Genomic DNA, 23,046 nt, shown 5'->3' with positions numbered 1-23,046 from the left:
TACTAACTAACTACTACTTAGTGTGTAATAATAATTAAATTAATTAGTTACGTTATATATATATATATATATATATATATATAGTTATTCCTTTTGTTAATTGCTTTAATTTACAAAATTCATTATTGTACTGTGATACTTTGGACCAGAATTTATGGAATTTGTGTTTAAAAATAACTTTTTTTTTCAGTGTGTTCAGGATATCTACTTGTGGGATTGCATAATTTTAAACTGTTTATGACTGTATATGTTAGGGCTTAAAAGGAGAAACCTCAGGAGAGTTATGTACATAAAGTTAATATAAATAGAAATTATATGTTAAAAAAAAGCATATTCTTGATTTTTTTGGGCACATCTCATTTTTAATCATTTGTACTTTACTATTTATGTTTTATATATTTAATTTTTAGTAACAAAGCTGCTTCTGTTCTCATTTTTTACTATGTTTCAGTTCGACAGTTTGCTGATATCTGTCTATTTTCTACGGCACAGTACAAGTGTACTGTAGCATCAGTTGAAAGCGAGTGAGTACATTGAATTTAAATCTACCTGTGGTATTATATTGTCTTTGTCATCATTAGTGAGTACATTGAATTTAAATTTACCTGTGGTATTATATTGTCTTTGTCATCATTAGCCAAAACCAGATGTTTCATTTTGCAATTAAAATCTGTGGAATGCTGGTGAGAAATTTTGATGGAGAAAGAATATGTGTGTGTGTGTGTGTGAATGTAAAACTGGTCTTTTGGTGATTGATAAAAAGCAATAAAACAAAATTGGAGTTTATTAAAAATAGACTCAACATTATTAGAATATTAACTCCCAGTACAGATTATTGTAAATTACAAGCTTATCCTGTAACTCTGAAATAAAATTATAACAAAAGTATAGCTATATCAGTTTCATTTAGAAGAATCATTTAACAGCTTCCATCCATTTATGGGAAGCCTGGCCATACCTATTCATTGAGGTAGTATCTTATTTAATAGTATATTAATTATTTTCTTAAACAAGATTAAATCACTATCAATGTTTTGAACATTGTATTGGTTTTAATATCAAAATTTAACTCAATTCCTTCTACAATTAGATTAATATCAAAATTTCTTATTAGTTTCATTGGAAAAGATATATAAGAAATTCGAAATAAAGTATGAATTTTACTGATAGCAGTTCATTAAAGGAGATACATTTGTTCATCAGTTAAAGACAAGCATTGGTAATATAAATAGTAAGTGTGTTCAGTATTGTCTGTTTATTGGAAGATTCCAATATTGTTTTGAAACAATATGTATATGGTGATATTATTTTGGTGTATCAGTATATCGACCTGCTATATTTTTCTTAATTTTTTTGTTAATATGATGCCATAATGGGGATTTATTGTCATAATTCTTTTGCAAAAGATGTCTCACTGAAATGATGTTCTCTTTCTCTCATGCAAGCATTTTTTTATTTTTTTTGCAAAGAAAGGGACAAAATCACCCCTAAACAGACGTGATGATATGGGATTTGTAACTATTATGTTGCTAGGCAGACTTAAGAAAAAAATTCATCTTTTTAATGCTGAATTTTATTAAGAACTGAGAAACATCAATCTTAAAAAACTTCACGCTTTAGGTTTCTTTTGCCTAATTTCACAGTCAAAAGTTAACCCTAATCCTGACAATGAAGACAATACACACAACCATGTAGTCACCATTCCACCAGATCTCCACTTAACTACTCCTGAGAAATCTGTTTTATCAAAAGGACTTGGGTTTGCTCCAACCAAAATTAAAGCTGATGAATTTATGTTCATTGAAAATGTTGAACAAATCTTCAGAAGAATTCGCTTGCAGGCTCATTTGAACAAACCAGTACCTGATACACTCCCTAGTGATCATATGTTTTCACATACAAAAGTTTAAACCCAGTCTGATTCTCCAACAACTTCTACATTTGATAACAAGAGAGACATATCCTTCATTTTGACCTAAATTAATAAGAAACTAAGCAAACGGGTGCCATCATTGGGAAAATGTCCTGCAGTAGATTACATCATTTCCACTTGTCGTGAACAAACAAAGAATATTGAGTACTCTATTTCATCATCATCAGACTACCTATCTAAAGAGGAACATCAAGTCATCTCTAACTTAAAATCAAGATTTGATATTATGATAGAACCTGCCAACAAAGGAGGTGCTACTGTAGTATGGAGCTCTGAAAGACAGTTATCCAACACATCATTTTACCAACTTGTTACTGGTGACGATCCTTTCTGTAGTATACAAACATAAATAACTGACACCATAAACATACTTATCGACAAAACAAACCTTCCAGCTGAAGGACATAATCTTATTCAATCATGTCCAAGAATGTTCATCTTTTATCTACTACCCAAGATCAATAAACCTGAGACTCAAGGAAGACTCATCATTTCTGCATGCAGAACTTGTTTCTACTTATTGACAACATTCTTTCTCCCATCATACAAAACTTGCCTTCTATGTTAGAGATACAACATATGCTCTTCAGTTAATTAACAATTTTAATGTTCCTACAAATTCAGAATCCATTTTATACTGCATTGTTTGTGACCTTTGTAACTTGCTTTACATAGTGAGACTGGTTGCAAAATTCTTGACAGATTTCACAAACACAGACGACACATATTAAATCGTAATCTTTACTTTCCAGTCTCAAGACACTTTTGAAACAACAAACATGACTTGTCACATCTCAGACTCGTTGTTCTAACACCTACACCAACAAACCTTTATTCATGTGAATGCATAGAATAATGCCTTATTTATACTCTAGGTATAATTTTTCCATTTTGTTTAAACAAGAAATTTAGTTTTTGTAACTTTACTTTTGACATCTTCCGACTTTTCTTACCATTATCCCTCACATATCAGCTTTATATTTCTTTGCACCTTTTCCTTCTGCTTCTCTTTCACTGATGTCATTTCTTTACAACAATTGAATCCTTAGTATTGCTACATCACACTTTGACCATACTTCACGCATTTTCTGATTATTACATTTTTTTGTCATATTTGAAGGTGTTCTGTGTATATGACTTTAAAAGACATCACCTGGAGAAGGATTTAGGCCTGAAACATTGTGTCAAATTAAAGTTTCTAATACGGTACTTCCCTCCACTCACAAGATTAGCTGTTCTCATTCATTGCTGCCCTCTATATGCAAACTTTTTTATTATGCATGCCACAAGCCTTCTGCACCCCCCTGTTGGAATCAAATGATTCCAACATGTCTCTCATGCAAATCATCATGCATCACTTTTCTACCAATAGGAGAATAGTATACTCATGTGACTCCCTCTGTGCGCCTCTACCGAACTACCACTTCTCATTTTGCAGCACTTGCACTCTGACTTTTTTTTTTCATCATGATTAGTGTTTGAGATTGAATTAGTTCTCAAAGTGGTTTAATTCAACATACTCAATTTTTTGTTGTTGAAAGCATTCAGGTTCAATTACCCTTATTCTAGTCACATTTATTTCATGGGTCACAAGATATAGGAGCAAGGGAAAGAACATTACATACCTAAGAAATAAAGTCCGAAAAACTGTGGAAGCCAAACAGAATCCTCAGGATGGGAATGAGAAGCCACACCAAATTCAGAAGGTGGAAACAGGTGATCAAAGTCCTTGTCAGCCTGCCCAGGTTCCACAGGTTCAGAAGGAATAAGGGCAATGTCTGGAGATAGAGGTTAATCCATATAACGTTCAATCTCCCTGTTAATAAATGTAGACAAATCTCCCGACTGGTCACCAGCACCTGAAACCTGTGGTAAAGTGCCTGTAGAATGTGAGACACCCAAAGTGGTGACATTAACTTTAGAATTCATGTTGTATCAGTCAACAAAAGTATTTGAAGGAAATTCTTTATTACTGCATGAATATACTTCCCAACTATATTTGTTTTTTTCCCCCGTCACCTGGGTTAATCATGAACAATTCGCCTCACAGTTGGGCAATGGTGTTAGTATGCCTTATCCTCCACAGGCTTCAGATCAGTCTGCCCTCGCATATCATAGGGCTGACTGTCCGTATCTCGACCAACAACTGTTGGGTTTGGTTTTACCTATTTGGGGAACGAGTCTCACCTATGCCTAGTTTTCCTGCCTCCGTCTTGCCCTCACGACTCTTATGTGGTACCTTTCCACAATCCATCTATTGTCTGAGGCTCTACACAGAAATCCTGAGGGATTTTCTGGGGACATCCTCTCCCTCCTTATCTACACATTGGCTCGTTTGTTGTCTTCAGCTCTGGCTTTACAAACATGGTTTATCTGTTGTTGGGACCTTTTAGGTCGTGATGCTATTTTATATAGAACTCTTGTACCTGCTCCTTATCTCCGGGATTTGCCTATGGCTCCATTTTTAAGACATTTTGTCTTTGATACAGTCCCGGAGTCCTTGGAGTCTGAGGTGGCATCTGTCCAGCAACAATATACACTTTCCCATTTGGTAGCCCATTTATCTCAGATGGAGCCGAGTGTGCCATCGATTCCGGTTCACCATCCTTCTTCTTCCCAATCCTTATCTGTCCCTCCTTCTCACGATGCCACAGCTTTTTCTTGACGATGCATAACATGCCATCAACAGTTCCAGTGACTACCTGGTGGGTTAAGGTTCCCAATACTTCATCCTCAGGCTTTGGCTATAGATGCCTTCAGCCAGGATTGGTCACACAAATTCCTATATGTTTATTCTTCTATCTGATTGCTTCATTGGGTAGTTTCCCTTATCCATGCCACTCCATGCTGGGACCTTCTGATTGCACCCTACTGGCCAGCTCAACCATGGTTTCCTCATTTACTACAACTACAATTATTCCCTCCTGTACCACTTCCTTTATTACCTGACTGCCTTCATCAACCCCAGTCACCGGTTCTGCATCCCACACTTCACATCCTTTGTCTTCATGCCTGGCTTTTGTCCAGTCCTTGGCAAGGAGATCTGTTTTCTCCCATCGTGTATCTTTTCATTTGGCTCAATCCATCTGTCCTTCTTCCATGGAAGTGAGCCCAGGCTCAGGAATTTCCGGCTGCTCGCCCTACTGTTGCTGATATCTTCTAATTTATCACATAGATTTTTGACTGGGGATCTTTGGTTTTCTTGATTTCAGGTTATCAGGCAGCTTTATCGCATACCTTTCATTTTTCCCATTACCACATGATTTTTATATCATCTGTCCTTACCATATTAATCCATTTCTTCTGGATTTGGCGACCTGCTTATCTGGACTGGAATATAATGTGGTCCTCCATTCTCTTATTTTATCTTTCTTCAAACCTATTTCCTTTGTGTTTTTGTTTCATCTGTCCCTTAAGGCATATTTCTTTCTCCTCTTGGCCTGTGGGCAACAGCGGTCTGACTTGTTGCACGCACATGTTACCACCATACCTATCTTTTCTTTTATCCAGATAGTTCCTTCCCTCCCAAAACTTTGGCGGCTCATGAGGATAACTCCTCCTTTTTTGCCTATTTCCCTTCCCTCTATTTCTTATCTCTACCCATGTCCTGATCTGGATAGACTTCTATGTTCTGTGCATGCCCTTTGTTGTTATATTTCCTGCATAGCTTCCTTGCCTGGTTCTTGTACTCATCTCTTTATCCTGTTGCAAACTTCATTGTCCAGAGATCTCTCCCCTTTTACCATCACCAAATGGGTTCATCGTTTGATCTAGTTGGCTTATTCCTCCTTGACCCCTTCCCACCATACTTTGTTCTTTGTTACCTCTAATCATGCTTCATACTTTCATTACATGGATCCCAATCTGTAGTGAGTGGTGTCTGACCAGGTATTCTTTAACTTTAAATTCACCATGTTGTCTAGTGCTTTCCTTTCCATGGCTTCTCATGCTCAACTTTGAGATGGGATGTTTCACAAAATTACTTGTAAGTGAATAACCACACAGTATTTGCTTCATAAACTGGCTCATCCCAAACTGAAACACCCATGGACTTCCTGGGTACAATAGAAGGGGGATAGCTGCCCATCCCTGCCATGCCTTGATTGAATAAATCAGTATGGTCTGCTTTTGAAAATAGGGTTTTGTGATCAACCATTGCACTGTCTTGGGTGTCAACATTCCTCCAGGCTCTTCAATGCATTTTCATCCCCCCTTTTCTTCTAGTGGAGTATGAGAGTCCTTACCAGTTCCAAGCCAAGTCAACCATGGAGGCACTCTGCTGGATGGGTTCCACATAAGATGGCTATAACCATTCAGTTCTGAGTAAAGTAGTGGTGTTCTGCCAGTGTAGATGACATCATATCCTCCGATTTGTGATTAACCATACAATGTGTAAGATGTCAAACTGCAGTTCACCCCTTTGATTGGGAGCCCTCATCGTACTGTCGTGTGGATGTCAGTACCCCACAGGCTGGTTTTTTATTTCGAGTGAACCAATCAACACAAGTCCTCACACAGGTTCAGGGTTGTCTATCTTCCTTTCTCAATTTCCTCCTTCTGTGTTGTGGGTCAATACAGGGATACATGGGATTGTTCCAGTTCTATCGTTGGCTTTCCCTCATTCTCTCTTATTACGTGGATGTTATTGCCCTTTGGATGGTCCTGACCTGTTTCATGGTCGCGAGAGTTGATTGCATGCGATAGACTTTTGATACCAGATGTAAAATTCCTGGATCTATAGCTAAGAGCTAATCCTATGCAGTACCCAGGAATTGGAGAAGTTCTCAATTTCCTGGTTCTCATGATCCTTATTCTACCCTCATGCGAATGTTGGTGCCCCGCAAGGAAGTTTTGGATGTAGTTGACTTACGAGTACAGTCTGCCACACCCTAGACACTCTACACTGTGGGACACATGGTCATTTTCCCACTTTTCTTATTGAGGGATTGAGTTAATATATCTTTCTCCAGTTAGGATCACTTTCCTACTACATTGTCTCCCACTCGTATGTGCTCCTCTCATTTTCTGCCCTGCTTTCTTACACATTCCACATATGGTTGAAGAGTATACCTGGATCAGAAGTGGTGTAGTTCCCCTCTTCAGATCTGACTCTCTCATCTACATAGGTATCCTTCGGATGCTTTTGGGGGGTACGTCTGTTCTTCCCTCGCACCAGTCCCTCCTCCTAATCAATGTGAGATTCTAGCTAATTTTTTGAGCAGAGGGAAGTACCATATCAGAATTTATAATTTTCCTATACTATAAATGTATTTGCAATAGGCACTTTCCTCTACTCACACTTCCCACCCTTCCTCCCCACTTACTTCCGGTGCTTCTGCCATCTACCAAACTTCAATAGTTCGGTAGAGGTGCATAGAGGAAGTCATATGTATCACGTGAATCTATTATTCTCCTATTGGTGGAGATGTGATGCATGATGATTTGCATGAGAGACACGTTGGAATCATCTCCCTTCCTAAGGGGAGTTGCTTCAAGGACATCCAAGTGACATCAGCTGGATCCCATGATGTTTATAGTCATAGAACCTTTGGAGGCTGGAGCAGATTAGCTTGGTTTATTGTCCATTGGAAAAAGATAATATATATGACTTGTCGACTTTAAAGACCTTGGCAGATCATCACTTCTTCTTGGATTTATTATCACTTCAGTTGTCTGGTTCTATTCCCTTTGTTCTTCCCTGTGGATCCATTTAACCTCAGTCTCTTTGATCAGGAAATATAATCTCTTATACTCAAGGGGTGGTTGAGTAAGTGATTACATAATTTTAATGTTATCTCATTGTTGTTCCAAGCATGTTCTTTTAGATACTTCCATGTTGAATCAGTGTCTGTTTATTCAGCTTAACAAGATAATGAACCCTTCCAACAGTCCCATCTGAGGAAGGAGTGGTAGTTTATGAAAGTAAGAAATTGGGGATTTTTTTCATAATCCAATTTGTATGCTTTTGAATTGTTGCATTTGTTTTGTCTAAAGGAATTGGCCATGTTTACCAGTTTGAAATATTTTTCTTCTGTCTGGTTTCAGCCCTTTTGGTTTCACTAGAATGCTCTGATCTATTGTTTCTTACATCTGTCATCAAGGAATTTTGTTTCCATCATTATCTGGATGACTGGCTGATTCTAACATCTTCCCAGTCCAGAGCTAAGGTAGACACATGTTGCTTTCTGGATTTCTTTGTAAGTTTGGAATGGATTTTGAAGGTATCTAAGTCTTATTTTTGGCCCTGTTATTTTTTTTATCCATTTAGGGGTTTGATCAATTCTTATCTAGGTGTTATACAAGTTCCACACTGTAATTGGTGGGTTTGGAGTTTCAGTTTCATGAGATTCTACTTTGGAGTCTTTGTATGCACATCAGATTATTACCTTTATTGGTCCTTTGACTCTTTTGATTATGGTGCACCTTCATCATCTTAAGTCGGATCACAAGGGACTATCATCCAAAGGTGTCCTTTCTACCAAAGACTTGAAAGTTTTTGAAGTAGTATTAATCACTTCCTTAACCAAACTTCCAGTAGCAGTTGTTCACAAATGCACCTTCCCAAGCTTGGGGACGAGAGTGACATTTCAGTTTTCAAGAAAAGTAGGGGTACACTTTTATTGGATGTCCAGGAGAATTATGTCACTGGATAGTATTGAGTTTTTAAATGTTAAAATGGAAAAATTAATCTATTTTGGAAGCATTTGATCTAATTAATTAATTAAATAATAATTGAAATAGGTCCAAAATACATATTTTATAGATATGTATTGTTCCCAAAAATTAACAAATGATTTTACAAACAGGAACTCCCCCTGTCATACCTAAATGACCTAATTGCTTGGGAAGCTGTTCTTAGGATTTAAATTTGTAGTATTCTTCAGCAAAGTAGGAGTGTCATATTAATGTTCTGGAATTGTTGGCAGTCTAGAAGGCCTGCATGGGTGTCCTGAAATTGATAAAGGTCTTAGTTCATTCAGACAAGAGTACATTTTTTGCTTATTTTAACAAGATGGGTAGTACACACAATTTGTGTGTGTGTAGAGGTGTTGTTTGAAATCTTCTTCAATTAGATTTATCCAGTTCCTTTTGGTAGTGCCATTTTGTTTGTCTCAACCATAGGTGCAAACACCATGAAACATGCAGAAAGCTGTATTCACAAAAATGAGTAACTAGACAACTGTAAGACCAGATAAGAAATTTACATTTGCTAGTATGATGAAAAGTCCTAAAGTTAAGATGTCTATTGGAATATAATTACTGTACTATACTTATCGTGTTCATTGATTAGAATTCTAATTACACTATTCTTTGTTTATACATCTGTATTAATTTATTCTAACATTCAATAAAATAGTAGCATTAATTTTACTTAACTCAATGTCCTAGTGCTCCAAAATTAGTAATTCTAAGAACTTGTATGTAAAAATAAAGAATATGTTATAATATATTAACCATGCTAGATCTACAACATTCAGGGCAGACAAGGCCCTTTGTCTGATAATGGCTCATTGGGCCAGCTAGGATGCAACACATTTAGTAGTGGTCCAGGCATTATTTATATCACCAACTTTCATGAATAATGACTATTAGAGTGTGAACTAGATCAAGTAATCGAATGTAATTATTATGAATTTTATTTACATCATTTACAAATCAGATTTTAGGAGAGGGATTAATAACACAACATTATTTTATTCCTAACACTGATTATTTATTTATTATTATTATTTTATATTATTTGAATTAACTTTACTATCGTTCAGAAGAACTGGCGAACCAACAAGCTAGTCTTCTTGTTCTTGGAGCGGGTTAAGCAACCACAGCATCAGTGTAAGACAACTACATAATTACTTTTAAGAAGTTATGAGTGAAAGTAAAGAAGAATATGTTATATCAACCATGTTACATTTGCAATACCTAGTGCAGATGAGACCTTTGCCCAATATCAGGGATCATCAGGATCTAAATAAATAATCCCCCTATAAGTAAAACTCGTAAGCCCCAATTCACTGTAATACCATCCTTGTATTAAATTTTGATAGAAGCTAATCTTTTAGGTTGAATTGTTAACTTCAGGGGAAAATTGTATATTTTTATGTTGTTATTTCAAATATATTTATGTATTCTAACTTTCATATTTCTTTCAGTTTGACCATATCTGATGCACTTCAATATGTTTATGTAAAACTTTACAAGTCAGTATTTTTCTAATGCTGAGTAAATGTATACTACTGTGAAATATGTTTTTATTGAATATATATTGTTTTGTAACCTTGTCAGAGATGGTTGTCCAGTGGGTCCTGGGTTTACATTATCTAAAGTTTACTATTTAAAGCCACTACTAGCTAATAACAGAGATAAACGTGGCCTAGCTTTAGATGGGCAGTTGAAAGATGAAGACACAAACCTTGCATCATCCACCATGTAAGTTATTTAAATTTCTACTGATTGCCAGCTTTTTTTTGCTTTTATACATTTTTAAAATGAATATATGTTAACCCACTATCTAGTTTTTTGTCAGAATTCTTGGCAAGGATTTTTCAAAATTTCCACTTGTTACAAGATGCAGCACTTTGCTTATCATAGCTGAAGTATTACTTGTTGCTGGTCTTTTTCATGATGGTCCTTGTACCCTAAGTTTATTCACATTCTTTTGTTTTCCAATGTACAAGGAATATGCCCACCTTGGAAATCTAAATCCCCAATCTGAACACATCTTTATGATCTGAATGTATGAATAATTTGCTTCAGAAAAGGTTGTTACTTACTGTTTCCATAAGCAATCAATTTTTGATGGCAACATTGTGCTTGTAAAATGCTAAAGAATGTCAAAATGTAGCTCTGATATACGCCTTGCCATTCATCTATGATTTTCATATTAAGATTAAAAATACTTTTCTTCATCTCAAAAATCTCAAATTTCATTTGTTTAATCTTTAAAACCTCCTAAATACATTTCAAATGTTTGTTTTCAGTAAAACTTTATATTAGATCTGTTATTTTCTCTACCCTGTAACCATGAAAAAAGATCGAAATAAATCTAAATTACCCTCCTTTTCTTTCTAGAATGACTTCATATGTAGTGTGAAACTACATTCATTTATCCTAAGTAGCTTTAAACTCGTAACAATATGCATCTATTTATAATTAAATATTATTGTTTTATTACCCTTTGAACTGTGTCTAACTACTATTTGCACTATAAGTTGTAAATCACTTGGGAAACATGCAGCTCACATTACGCTATTGAATTACATTATCCACAAGCTGCTCGCGTGTGTGCCTCGTGAAATATTTTTATTATAGTTTATTTTATCTAATCTAACCGTAACTAACCTAAAGAGATTTCTATTTTTACATTTTAGATACTTTTATAATAATAAATAAAGAATAGATGTAAAAAACAAGAAATAAAGTGCTTACCCGAGTATTCTTTTTTTCTGCTCTTGACTATCAATGACAGTTAACCCTACTTTTTTAAACTAATGGTAGTAGTGCATTATATAATTTTTACTTAATTAAAGAATGCACCAAAGAACATAGACTGATAACAACCAAAAAGCAGACAATTTCCTCTAACAATCACAATTTTTCTGGCTTTCTGACCATGCAACAATAGCCATTACAAGTGCATTTAAGCTAGCCATTGTGATTCCCGTAGGAACCAAAGTTAAATTAGAAGTGAAACTGATCATTCTGTGTTCAGAACACAACGTTACACAATATGTTATTTGATATATGAAAACCTAGAATTTCTATTGGTTATAGGTAATATAGAATTAAATGTAAGAGAGAACAATTAACAAATCCTGAAAGAGAGAGAATGTGACAGGTGGGTGTGGCAGAGGGGGACTGATTTTGTATTTGATAGCTATGTAACCAAACGAAATTGAAGGCTATAAAAATTATGGTTTGTCTGAGCTATGATGATATTATAGTGAGTAATTTACATTTAATTTCATAATTTCTGTGGTTGTGGTGGATAAAATAGAGATGAGAAGATACCTAGAGAAAATGTGTCACATGTGTCACACTAGGGGAAATTCAGGATTTTTTAAAATATTTTCTTATAAAATTATGAACTTAAAACTTATATACTGTTAAAATAGGGATTATTAGGTAAGATTTTATGCTATACTAATTGGTATAACAAACAAAAAGTAGTTCAAGAAAATTTTCAATGTAAGGCACTAAAACCTTGTGGACATCTACAATATGAAAAACATCTTTCTCTTGAAAATTCTAACTTCTAAAAAATGAAAAATCGATTCTGTAACAATCTATGTTATAAGAGCTGCAGGTGTCCTAAACAATACTGACTTTGATGAAAACAAATCTAAATTATTAGAGAATGTCTGCAAAAAGACAAAGTGCAAATATTTACTATGGAAATGTTTAATTCACATTCATATTGCTGTATTAGCTCAGAAATTGTCATGTATTGGCTGAGGTCTTAACTGGATTGCAATAGACACCAGCTGTGTTAACTTTAGAAAACCTCAAAGAAGCTTTTATTTAATTAATAACCCAATCAAATAAAATGATTGATACTAAGATTTCTTTTTTGATACTACATGGTAATCTAAGAATGTCTTGTTGTTCTTTTCTTTTTTTATTAATTTCTGAAAAAAATGGAGGGGGGGGGGTTTTTGGCCTCTCTGGACAAAACCTTGTCGAAACGTTGTACATTTGCTGTTATATTAAAGTTTTTCTTCATTACCCATTCAAGCCGTCTCCAGCCATTATAAATTAACAGTTTCTTGTCATCACCTGCATGCGTTCATACAGCCATATCAAGCATCATTATTTATGCTAATATCACATGATGCTAAACACTTTTTAATTAGAAGAATTTCATAAAACTTAGCAAAAAAAAAAGTTGGCAATGAATAATGAATAATAACCATCCACCCATACAATTCTTTAGAAAACTTGAGCTACAAACTGCTAATCAAATTTGCTTGGCCTAGCCAATACATATGTATCTCCATGTACTTTCACCCTATAGTTTTGCTGATCTAAATCAGCTGTCTTTAATCTGAATGACAAAAAATGTTCTACCTTTACCCTTGGGTGAAGCTGTAGTCAGAACAATAACTGACATGACTTTTTGCATAGGTGTGCACAAAACTATTCATCAAAATTGAGCTGTATTTGTTGAATGACTTTGCTCATGTGGCTTATATTTAAACCAAATTTGACAACCTAATTGTAAGTTGTAAAGATCTATCAGTGTATCAAAGTTGAAAAAAATCCATGAAAGTTAAGTATGTTTTTCTTTCAAATAAAGTTTCCGTACTTTTGTTGGAGAGAAAAAAAAATAGGAAAAATTCAAACAAATTGGAGATTTTATATTTGGTGTATTTCTTATCTTGAAATTTGGTATGTGAAGTAAGGGTCTAGTAGAAAACATCCATTGAAAATATGTGATTGTTTGGATTACTAAATTCCGAGCTACAGAAAGTGGAAAATTGCTAAACTGTCATTCCTGTTAATAACACCGTATGTCCTGCAGGTTGTTTTGGCCACATGAGACACTGTTGTGTGTCTTGATATTGAAAGTTGTAATGCTTCAAAAAGTATTGAAACAAGAAAGTCAAAACTACAAAAACTGATTTACATAAAATTTAAACAAGTTTAATCTCTGCTTTGGTTCGGACTAACATAATTACAGTGATTTTCCAAGGTACAGATAAAAAGAATTTAAATTTTAAGTAACTCATTTTTTCTAGTTTTGACATTTTAGTTTCAGTACTTTTTTGTAGCGTAAAACTTTCTATATTACTATGGCTAGCTAGGTTACATATTTATTGATCCCTACTTGTCTTTATAAAATTAACTTTTTTATTATTATACTCGTTATGACCTGACCTATCATTACCTAGAGTTCATGTTTCATAATAATCAGAAACAATAATTTTGATTAGTTGATTATTTTCATATATCATTTATTTGTAGTTACGCACAAAGCTACACAATGGGTTATCTGTGCTCTGCCCACCACGAGTATCGAAAACCTGGTTTATAGCAATGTAAGTCCACAGACATGCCACTAGGGGGCCATATAACATTAATTGAAGTAATTGTTGCTCATGGGTAATTGATAAATTGCCTCACTCATTCTGAGTGGATGAATATTTTACATTGGAAGGGGCTATTACAGATTCTTCTCCAAGTGTTGAATTTCAATGGTATCACACTATCTATGAAATGCCAAAATGTAATTCTGATACATTTTATTCCACAACTTTATATCTGCTTGTATTTGTAGCTGACTTGCTTATTCAAAATGATTTTAATGTAATATATTCAGCCATGTCTATTAACTTTATAAGAGTTTCAAGTCAATTGGACCAAGGCTGTGTCTGTTAAGCTATATATACTATAGATCTGATTTTACTTAGCTTGCCAAATTTGTATCAAGATGTACTATTTATTTTGACGTCAGAAAATTCTGATGTGGAGAAATCAGAGCTCTGATCTTAAACTTTACATAACATGAGAACTTGAATTCTAAACTATGTTTTCTTTCCAAGTTTATTGACACACATTAATAATAAAGTTGTTTAATTTGAATTTGAATGTAACACTATTCATGATGTACACCTGTGACAGCCATAGTCAAAAAGTTAACTTTTAAACAGTGTGCACAGAGAAATATAGTTTGTCTTTCAGCTTTGGTATTTATTGCTAATTATGTATTTAATATTGTTTTGGTTATTTTCATTAGCATTACAGATCATTCTCAAAAGGAAAAATTGGGAATTATTGTGCAGTACAAGGTGAAAGTAAAATTGTGTTTAGGACCACTTGGAGGGTGAGTTCAACTTTTTATGTAGTTTGTAGTTTAAATAAAGTGTTGTTAGGTAAAACTAGACAGGGATTTTTTAACTGGTGTAATTAATAGGCTTAATGCTGTTTATTCACCAGTAACTACTTAAGAAGCCATGTATGACACTATATAATACTTGATATTGAAATAAAGTAGAAAATTTGCCCTTTCTAATGAAATAAAATGTATACAAATGTTATCATTAATGTAAAATTATCATTAAGCTCCCAGTCCTTAACCCTAACTTGGTATCTGGAACTTTTCAGTCAGTTTCTTAAAACCAGTGCTCTTGTAATCTGTTAATGGTTTTTCTGTCTTTTACAAGATATTCAATTTATTATGTAATATTGTTTCAACAAAAAACATACAAAGTGTTGCTCCATGAAACTTGTAGTGTTTGTGAAGTAGCTCAAGATTTAAAATCCTAACTTCAAATACAATATTGAACCTTTATTGTAATCCCAAGCTACATCTCATTTGTTCCAAAAAATCAACCTTTGTGATTCTTCATCCTACTTCCTCCTCCCCCGTTATTATTCACCACTTGAAGTGTGTGATGTTGTGCAGCTCTTGTTCTGTGTAAGAAAATTATGTTTGTAATCACTTGTTTCATACATGTTCATATAGTCTCTAGATTAGTTGTCTTCTGTAGTGCTCTTTTTATTTAATCTTTCCCTTCCATTTATAAAATCTTTGAAGGTCAGTTTTTCTTCACATCCCATGAGCTTATCCATGTTGCTTCATAGCTTTTGCTGGTGTTTTGCAATTTCTTTATTTTTAAAGGGTTAACAAATTCAGAGTTGTACATAACTTGAGTGTTGTTCTTCAGAGGTTGTAACATTATGTGTTGTTAAAGCTAGTCAAGTTTTGAGCCTTTTTTGACTTACTGTTTTGAAAATTCAATGCCTGATTGCCATTGCAGTTTCTTTTGCTGTTATTCTACAAGAAATGGATATGTTTTTCTTGGAAAGCATTGTCAGTCAGTCTTTTTTTTTTTTTTCCTTAGATGGGAACATTTTTGTGTGAGGAAATATCTGTGATTTTGAATTGAATCATTACTACACTGGGATATCACCATTGCAGGCTTTTTCATCCTTAGGTATGATTAGAGAACTGCATGTATTTGTTTGCAGTGAGTTGGACCTGATCCAATGACTTTGTCTTGTCCTCCTTTACACTTAAGCAGAAATTTCCCTCTGCCTGATGTTTTTTCCTTTTGGCAGACTTTCTTCCTTGATGGCTTGAGTATTTCATGTTTTTTTTTTTTCATTTCCTAAGTATCAAATTCCTTTTCATTTCCATCATCTTCAACTACCAGACTCTTCTGACTTGTATTCTTGTAATCATTGATGATCTGTTTTAGTTCAGGATTTTAGCATTTCATCCAGATTTTACATTCCTGCATCTTGTGCCATTTTTTTTCACATCTGTTCAGTTATAAGTTTTTCTTCTCTTTGTTTTGTTTCATCACTGAAGCCTTTCATGAACAGTTCCCTAATTTAGTCAAAGGTAAAATCCACTTACTTTTCAAATGCCTTTTAAGGACATTATCTTACACTGTATATCTGGCATCTTGGTCTTGTTGTACTTGAGATTCTTAAGCCAGGTAATCTTTGTTACATGGAGTTTTTTTTTTTTACGTCAAGCTTTTTTTTTTTAGTTATAGCTGGCTCTTTTTTTTGTAGACCATAGAGAATACTCAATTAATGATTCAATGCATTTTAGGTTGTAGTGTTCTGAAGTATGGACTTACGACATTAATATATTTTTTTTTCAGTTTATGATATGGAATTGGTTTCATTATATAATTTATGTGTTTTTTTTACTTTGATTTATATAATTAATTTTCTTTTGATAAAATCTTTTTATTGGTTGTGAAGTTGGATGAGACATGTTCTCCAGTTCTGTGCATGGAAGCTGTACAACTACTTCTTTTGGAAAGTACTCATTATATCACTATATAAATTTTCATATCCAAGGAGTAATAAATCTTCAGACAGTTCCAACATTTTCCATAAGGTCCTGATTTTGGGTCCCAAAATAATAGTTTGTAGCGTTGAATCAACTTAAAATTGGTTATTGTGCATAGCAAAAGTATACTCTTTTAAATTGACATCAGTATACTTAGGTATTTAATGTTTCAGTATGTCATTTCCAAATAAAATTCCCATATATGTTTTCATATATGTGTACTTATATACATATACACAAAGCTACATATCATATTTTATTTTCATATATAGTTACATGTACAGTTCACCTGAACTCACAATATTAACTTGGAAGAATAACTAATTTGTTGTCTTTACCAGGATTTTTTTATTTATTAATCATAGTCATCTAAAGCCATTTTATAGAATATATTTATAGAACATAAAGATCTAAGTGTATCTACATGTGTAAACTTTGAAAGAGAGAGAGAATTTTGTTCAGATGCTTATAGTAATAAATGAAAAAGTATTATATAAAAATCAAAAATAAATTTGAGGATATGCGTTTTTACTATTCCTAATTTGAAAGCTCTTTGTCTTTGAAATAATGTTTTTTTCTTCTGTTATTTAAACAGTGATGTAGTCGCAGAACTTCCTTTTATTCTGATGCATGTAATGCCTGAAAAAGTCAAAGACACACAGCTGAGTCAACAGACTACACCAGAAGGGGATGAAGAGAAAACTGATATTCCTGTTGATACCAACTTAATTCAGCTTGATATGTAAGTAAGACAGTGTACGTGATAGACAAAATTATTTAGAAATACAAAATATTAGTTTACAAGAGTATTTGGAAATACTAAGTACACATCACCTACAAGATTGCCTGTATTATTTACAAGTTAGTTCATTCCACAGGATGAACAATATTATCTACAAATGCACAATATGGCAATCTACCAGTTAAGTGACATTACCTAGGTGTAAAAGGTAAAACAATCTATTAGATACCAATAACATTAGGTAATAAGAATCATTACAGTCTGTTAATATCATCTTAATTTTAGAAATACAAAGTATGAAAGCCTTTTTAATAATGCAATGTGTCAGATGATAGAAAGTAATGTCAGTTTCTTAGTACCATGTGAAACTAAATACCCTAAAAATATAATATAAATATTGTAATTTCTCTAACCTTATTACTCTTAAACATAACCTTTAGAATACCAAATTATCTTATTATCTTAATTATCTTAATTATTATCTTAATTTTAGAAATACAAAGTATGAAAGCCTTTTTAATAATGCAATGTGTCAGATGGTAGAAAGTAATGTCAGTTTCTTAGTACCATGTGAAACTAAATATCCTAAAAATATAATATAAATATTGTAATTTCTCTAACCTTATTACTCTTAAGCATAACCTTTAGAATACCAAATAAAGACTTGTTAAACATCAGTTTCCTTTGTATGTTTGAGGGTTACTGATAACAGATGATATTTTCAGAATCAGTCTTAACTCAAAAGAGTGGATTCAATAAACTGTTGCATGAATTTTTCACTTAACTCTCTTCATTCACAAAAGTTGTGGCTCAAAGACTTTGAAAATTTCATAAATTAATTTGATTTTCCCAGATAAGAATAGAAGTTATGATCTAAACCGTACCTAAGGGTGAAAAAGATCTATAAATAGTTTATTTAGTCAATACTTTTTACACTGAAACTAATGAACTAGATAAAACTAATGAATTAAACACATGTTACAAGTCTAGGAGCCATGTGCACAAGTAATGCTGTATAGGCCTATTAAAGCCATGTTTTTTTATGCCTAGTAGTGATTTCTAAGTTACATAAATAGCTTTCATTTAGACTTTAGGTCAGATTTAAGTCATAATAATGTTTCAAAAACATTATGTTTTTGTTTTGTTTTTAAGACATTCAGTATTTCATAGTATTGATATGTATTTGTAGGGAAGGCATTAACTGCTCAGATGCTCAAGATGATGATCTCATTTTTGAAGATTTTGCAAGATCAAGACTCAGAAGGGAAACTGAAAACTAAAAAAAATGTCAATTCTACTTTTTTTTAACCTTAATCGGAAGCATTTGTCTCAGGTTCTTTGTACAAACAATAAACAAATTTAATGATGTGTGTAAAACTGTTTTAATTTGTGAATTGTTGTTTTAAACTGTTTTATATATACATACATACATATATATATAAGTGTTGTTTCTGATCTTAAAATTATAGGAAATATTTTGTATACATTGCAATGAGCTTGAAATAAGTGTTGAGGTTGTATTTCCTATACACCCAAAAACATTGAGGAATTGTGCTTGGCTAAACAGCTAACTGTATCAGTGTATATTGATAAAGGTTAAATTATCTGTTGATGATCTCTTTGTCTACCTACCCAGAATTATTATTGTGTTGTTGATTTGTGTATAGCTATTGTATCTGTTGAATTAGTGGGGCTTAAATTAACTGTGTACCTAAGAATATTGTGATATTTGTTGATATTAGTTATATATCGGTCGATATTGGTGGAAATTATGTCACTTATTGCTGTTTTGTGCACAGCTAGTTGTATCAGTTTAACTTGTAGAGCTTTAATTAAACTGTTTTGGTAGTTACTTTATACACATAAATGTAAAAGAACTGATATCTCTGTAACTACTTTGTTTACAAGTAGATCTATGAGTTTATACTGGTAGAGCTTGAAGTAATACTGTGATGTTTGCCTAGTCTACATAATCACAAAAATTTGGATATTTGTTTTTGCTCTGTGCACAGCTAGTTGTATAGTTCACATTGGTAGAGTTTGAATTAACATTGTTGATGGTTGTGCCTATAAACAAATAAATTAAATTTAAATCTGCAGCTCTTCGGAACTTAGACATAAAGACTTTGATATCAATTTGACGCATATGCCTTCCCTTCTTAGTTGGACAGTGTCTTGGAGACAGAGAGTTATTCTAGTGCACAGCTTATGGGGTGAAAGTTAATTCTGTATTTCTTGTAGGACACAGTTTAGTGTTAATCGACCGTCGCCGATGTTGATGTTTGATATACTGTTAATTACATAGCTTTCAACTGTTCTTTATTTTCTGTGATGTAGCTTAGTTCAGGTGACTTCCAGTTTATGCGGTGGTCAGAATCTCTCAAGTGTAGGAAAATGACATTATGTCCATTTCTCTCTCTCTCTCAACATATTTTGTGTTCTGTGATTCTTGTGTTTATATTTCACCATGTAAACTTCTTCACACGAGTTGCATAAAATTATATAGACATCTGTTTCTATCTTCTTTTAGGGTGTTTCCCTGGTGGGACAGCTATAAGTCTAAAGACTTATAATGCTGAAATCTGGAGTTTGACACTCACCCCCCACCCCCAGTGGCATCGTGGTAAATATGCAGACTTGTAATGCTAAAAACTGGGTTTCAATACTCTTAGTGGACACAACACAGATAACCCATCGTGTAGCATTGTGTTTAATTGCAAACAAACAAATTGATTTCCTGCTATGGACACAGCAGATAGCTTAATGTGGCTTTGCTCTAAAACAAATGAACAAACAAATAATAAATAATCCTTTAGACCAGTTTGTTTGATGTTCGATTTATTTATTTAAGTGTTGGGATACTTGTGATGATAAATCTATTTCTCTTTAGAACCTTCTCCATGGATCTAAATTTTGTGGTTTATTCTTTTTTTCTCTGTTCTTTCATTATGTTTGAAAAGATGTCTTGGATAAATCTGCATGTTCAATGAAACTTACAGGGTACCATAATGCTTTCATAATAGACCACATGTTGTGAATTTCTAGTTCTTATCTTAGTGGATAAGATATTCTTACAAACCTAGCTAGCAGTAGAAATTTTAAACATTTTGTGATGGCATGAGAAAACATGGACATAGATGAGAGATCTTGTATGTTTTTGCTAGAGAGAAAGAATAGGCCTTGAGTCAGTTATAGTTATAATTATGTCCAAGAAGGGAGTGAATTATTTGTTTCCCATTCAGATTTATATTTTACAGTTTTGTGAAGATGGCTTCTTTGCTGAAAGATTGGAAATCACCACTGTTATTTGGCCAAACTCAAAAAATATCATCTACATAGTGTAACCTTGGAATCTTCTTGTTGTTAAAATAAGTCAAAATTCCAAACAAGTGTGGACTGTAGTTTAATTTTAACTAATGTATACACAGTATTGTAAACACAAAAATGTTGAGGTATTTCTTACAGTGTATTGCTCAGCTAGCTAAAACAGTTTATACTGGAATTATGTGTATTCATTGTGTGTTTATATATATTTTGTGAGAAACTAGGATGTCACAACCAAATCAGTCAGTAACACTCCATAATTCTAAAGGCTCAGCCATATAAGTTAAAATCTTTTTTTTTTGTCCTTACTTCCAGGAAACCATTTTTCCAAGTATAACAACACCTTTTTTCCCAACCTCTAGCAGTATTACAAAGAACCTACATATCTTTTTCTATCACCATTATTAGATGCTTCACCTTCTCTTCACTATGTACTTCTTATCTCTGTATATCACCATTATTACATGAATATCCTTTATTTCACTACATATTTTTTACCATTTTGAATCAGCATTTTTACACACTTTTCTCTCCTTTTATTTCTTTAAGTCACCATTACTACATGTCACTTTCTTCATAGTATCATGTTCATATGCTTCCTTCACTTCTTGCACCACCATAAAATACCTCATCTCTCTGTTTCCTTAGCTTCATATCTAAATACTTCTATTTTTAACATAACTATTATCGCATATCTCATTTTGCTCTTCTGAAAATCTGTATCTTTATGTACATGCTTCACTGTGTTTCATTTTTATTTTTGCATATCACTAACTTTTAGCCTGCTCACTATGTATCTTATTGTATTTTGTTGTATTATAGATACAAAAGTTACTGTTTTAAGTTTTCAACTTTGTGTAAGCTGGCTACTGTTTGTGAATATAATGTAGAATACAAAAGACAGATTATTGTAAAATGACTTTTTGTGTGTGGAATAGAGTAGACAGTGATTTTAAATAAACACCACTGTAACAGTCTTATTTTCCAACAACATGGTTGTATTAAAAAGGTACTGATGAGAATGAATTATTTGAAAGAGGGATCTGAATTGGAGATGATGGTGATTTAATTTAATTTCAATGAATTTTAAAGATTGTGTTCTGCATGTTGTCCTTGTAATTGGAAACAAGTTTGGATTAACTCAAACTTTTCATGCTTTGACAGTGCCAAAATCACTCATGTATCTGAAATTAAGAAAAGCTGCAAATCACTTATGGTTCCAGACTCTTTGGTCACCCTGTAGTTTTTTATAGATATTTTTAGAATTTTTTTCTGAAAAAGTGTTTGAGTTTTTTTTTCTAAATGACTCTACCACTTAATGTTTCTTTAAGGTCTTTAATCAGATTAACTTTTTAGCATATATTTGGGGAGAAAATTCACAAATCATAGCAAATCTACAGTTTTTACATTGATTTCTCTCATCATTAAATTAAATTGATAACATTTACAGCTGTGTTTGATAGTACCATATAATGTTAATCTGCCTGAACTTGTAAAAGCTACTTTACCCTGAAACTGTTCTCACTACATGAGTACAATTTGTCTTTATTATCTAGCTCATAAAGGTCAGAATAACTATTGTTTATGTTTGAAACAGATCTGAATTAACAATTGCACATTTATCTATAAAAAAGTGTTTTTGTTACTTCTACAAATTTGATATTTTATAAAGTAATACCTTATAAGTTTGTAATGTCTAGCACTTGCTTAACTTATGAGGTGATATTTTGTTATTTATGAATTTGCTCAAATCTGTAAGTAAGCTCTCTTTTTTGAAATTTTATATATCTTCGTTATAGATTTTTTGTTTTATAAGTTATTAACCAATGAAGTTGCTAGTATGATCTGTAAGCTGTATCATGTTTTAAAAACTTGCTGTTCATTGCATCATTTAGGCCATATGTATAATAAAGAATGAATGGAAAACATTGAAATGTTTTTCATCTTTTGCAGCCTGTTAATCTTCTAAGTGTGTAAAATTATTCTTGTTGCAAAATCTTTACATCAAACAGTTTTAAATTGTAAGTTGAACATTTATTGGAGGTATCAGAATGGGTTTAATGTCGGTAAAGAAAGTAAGATATTTTTCTTGTACATGTATGTATTGGTTCAAGTTCTTACCATTTTTGGAATTGGGTAATTCCTAAGATAACCATGCTACAGTAAGTATCCCAGGTCTGCTGAATAACACCATAGTAACAAAATTCCAAATTTAAAGAAAGAGATTAGAATGTTGATAAA

At 33.0% G+C, this 23,046-nt stretch overlaps 1 protein-coding gene across 1 annotated transcript in view; it reads left to right on the top strand.

Annotated features, from left to right (window-relative positions):
- The window catches only part of LOC106465041 (beta-arrestin-1-like), a 45,137-nt gene extending 25,045 nt beyond the window's left edge, over positions 1 to 20,092 (top strand). The window contains exons 9-13 of the mRNA XM_022392855.1: positions 452 to 524; positions 10,217 to 10,360; positions 14,667 to 14,753; positions 17,335 to 17,481; positions 18,671 to 20,092. Coding sequence (XP_022248563.1) covers positions 452 to 524; positions 10,217 to 10,360; positions 14,667 to 14,753; positions 17,335 to 17,481; positions 18,671 to 18,761 — 542 coding nt within the window. The 3' untranslated portion in view covers positions 18,762 to 20,092. The remainder of the gene's footprint in view (positions 1 to 451; positions 525 to 10,216; positions 10,361 to 14,666; positions 14,754 to 17,334; positions 17,482 to 18,670) is intronic.
- The last annotated feature ends 2,954 nt before the right edge of the window (positions 20,093 to 23,046 follow it).

Source organism: Limulus polyphemus, unplaced genomic scaffold, assembly GCF_000517525.1.
Source record: "Limulus polyphemus unplaced genomic scaffold, Limulus_polyphemus-2.1.2 Scaffold1816, whole genome shotgun sequence".
Taxonomy (NCBI): domain Eukaryota; kingdom Metazoa; phylum Arthropoda; class Merostomata; order Xiphosura; family Limulidae; genus Limulus; species Limulus polyphemus.
The sequence above is the reverse complement of the archived record's forward strand: the minus strand, read 5'-3'. Positions and strand labels throughout refer to the sequence as shown.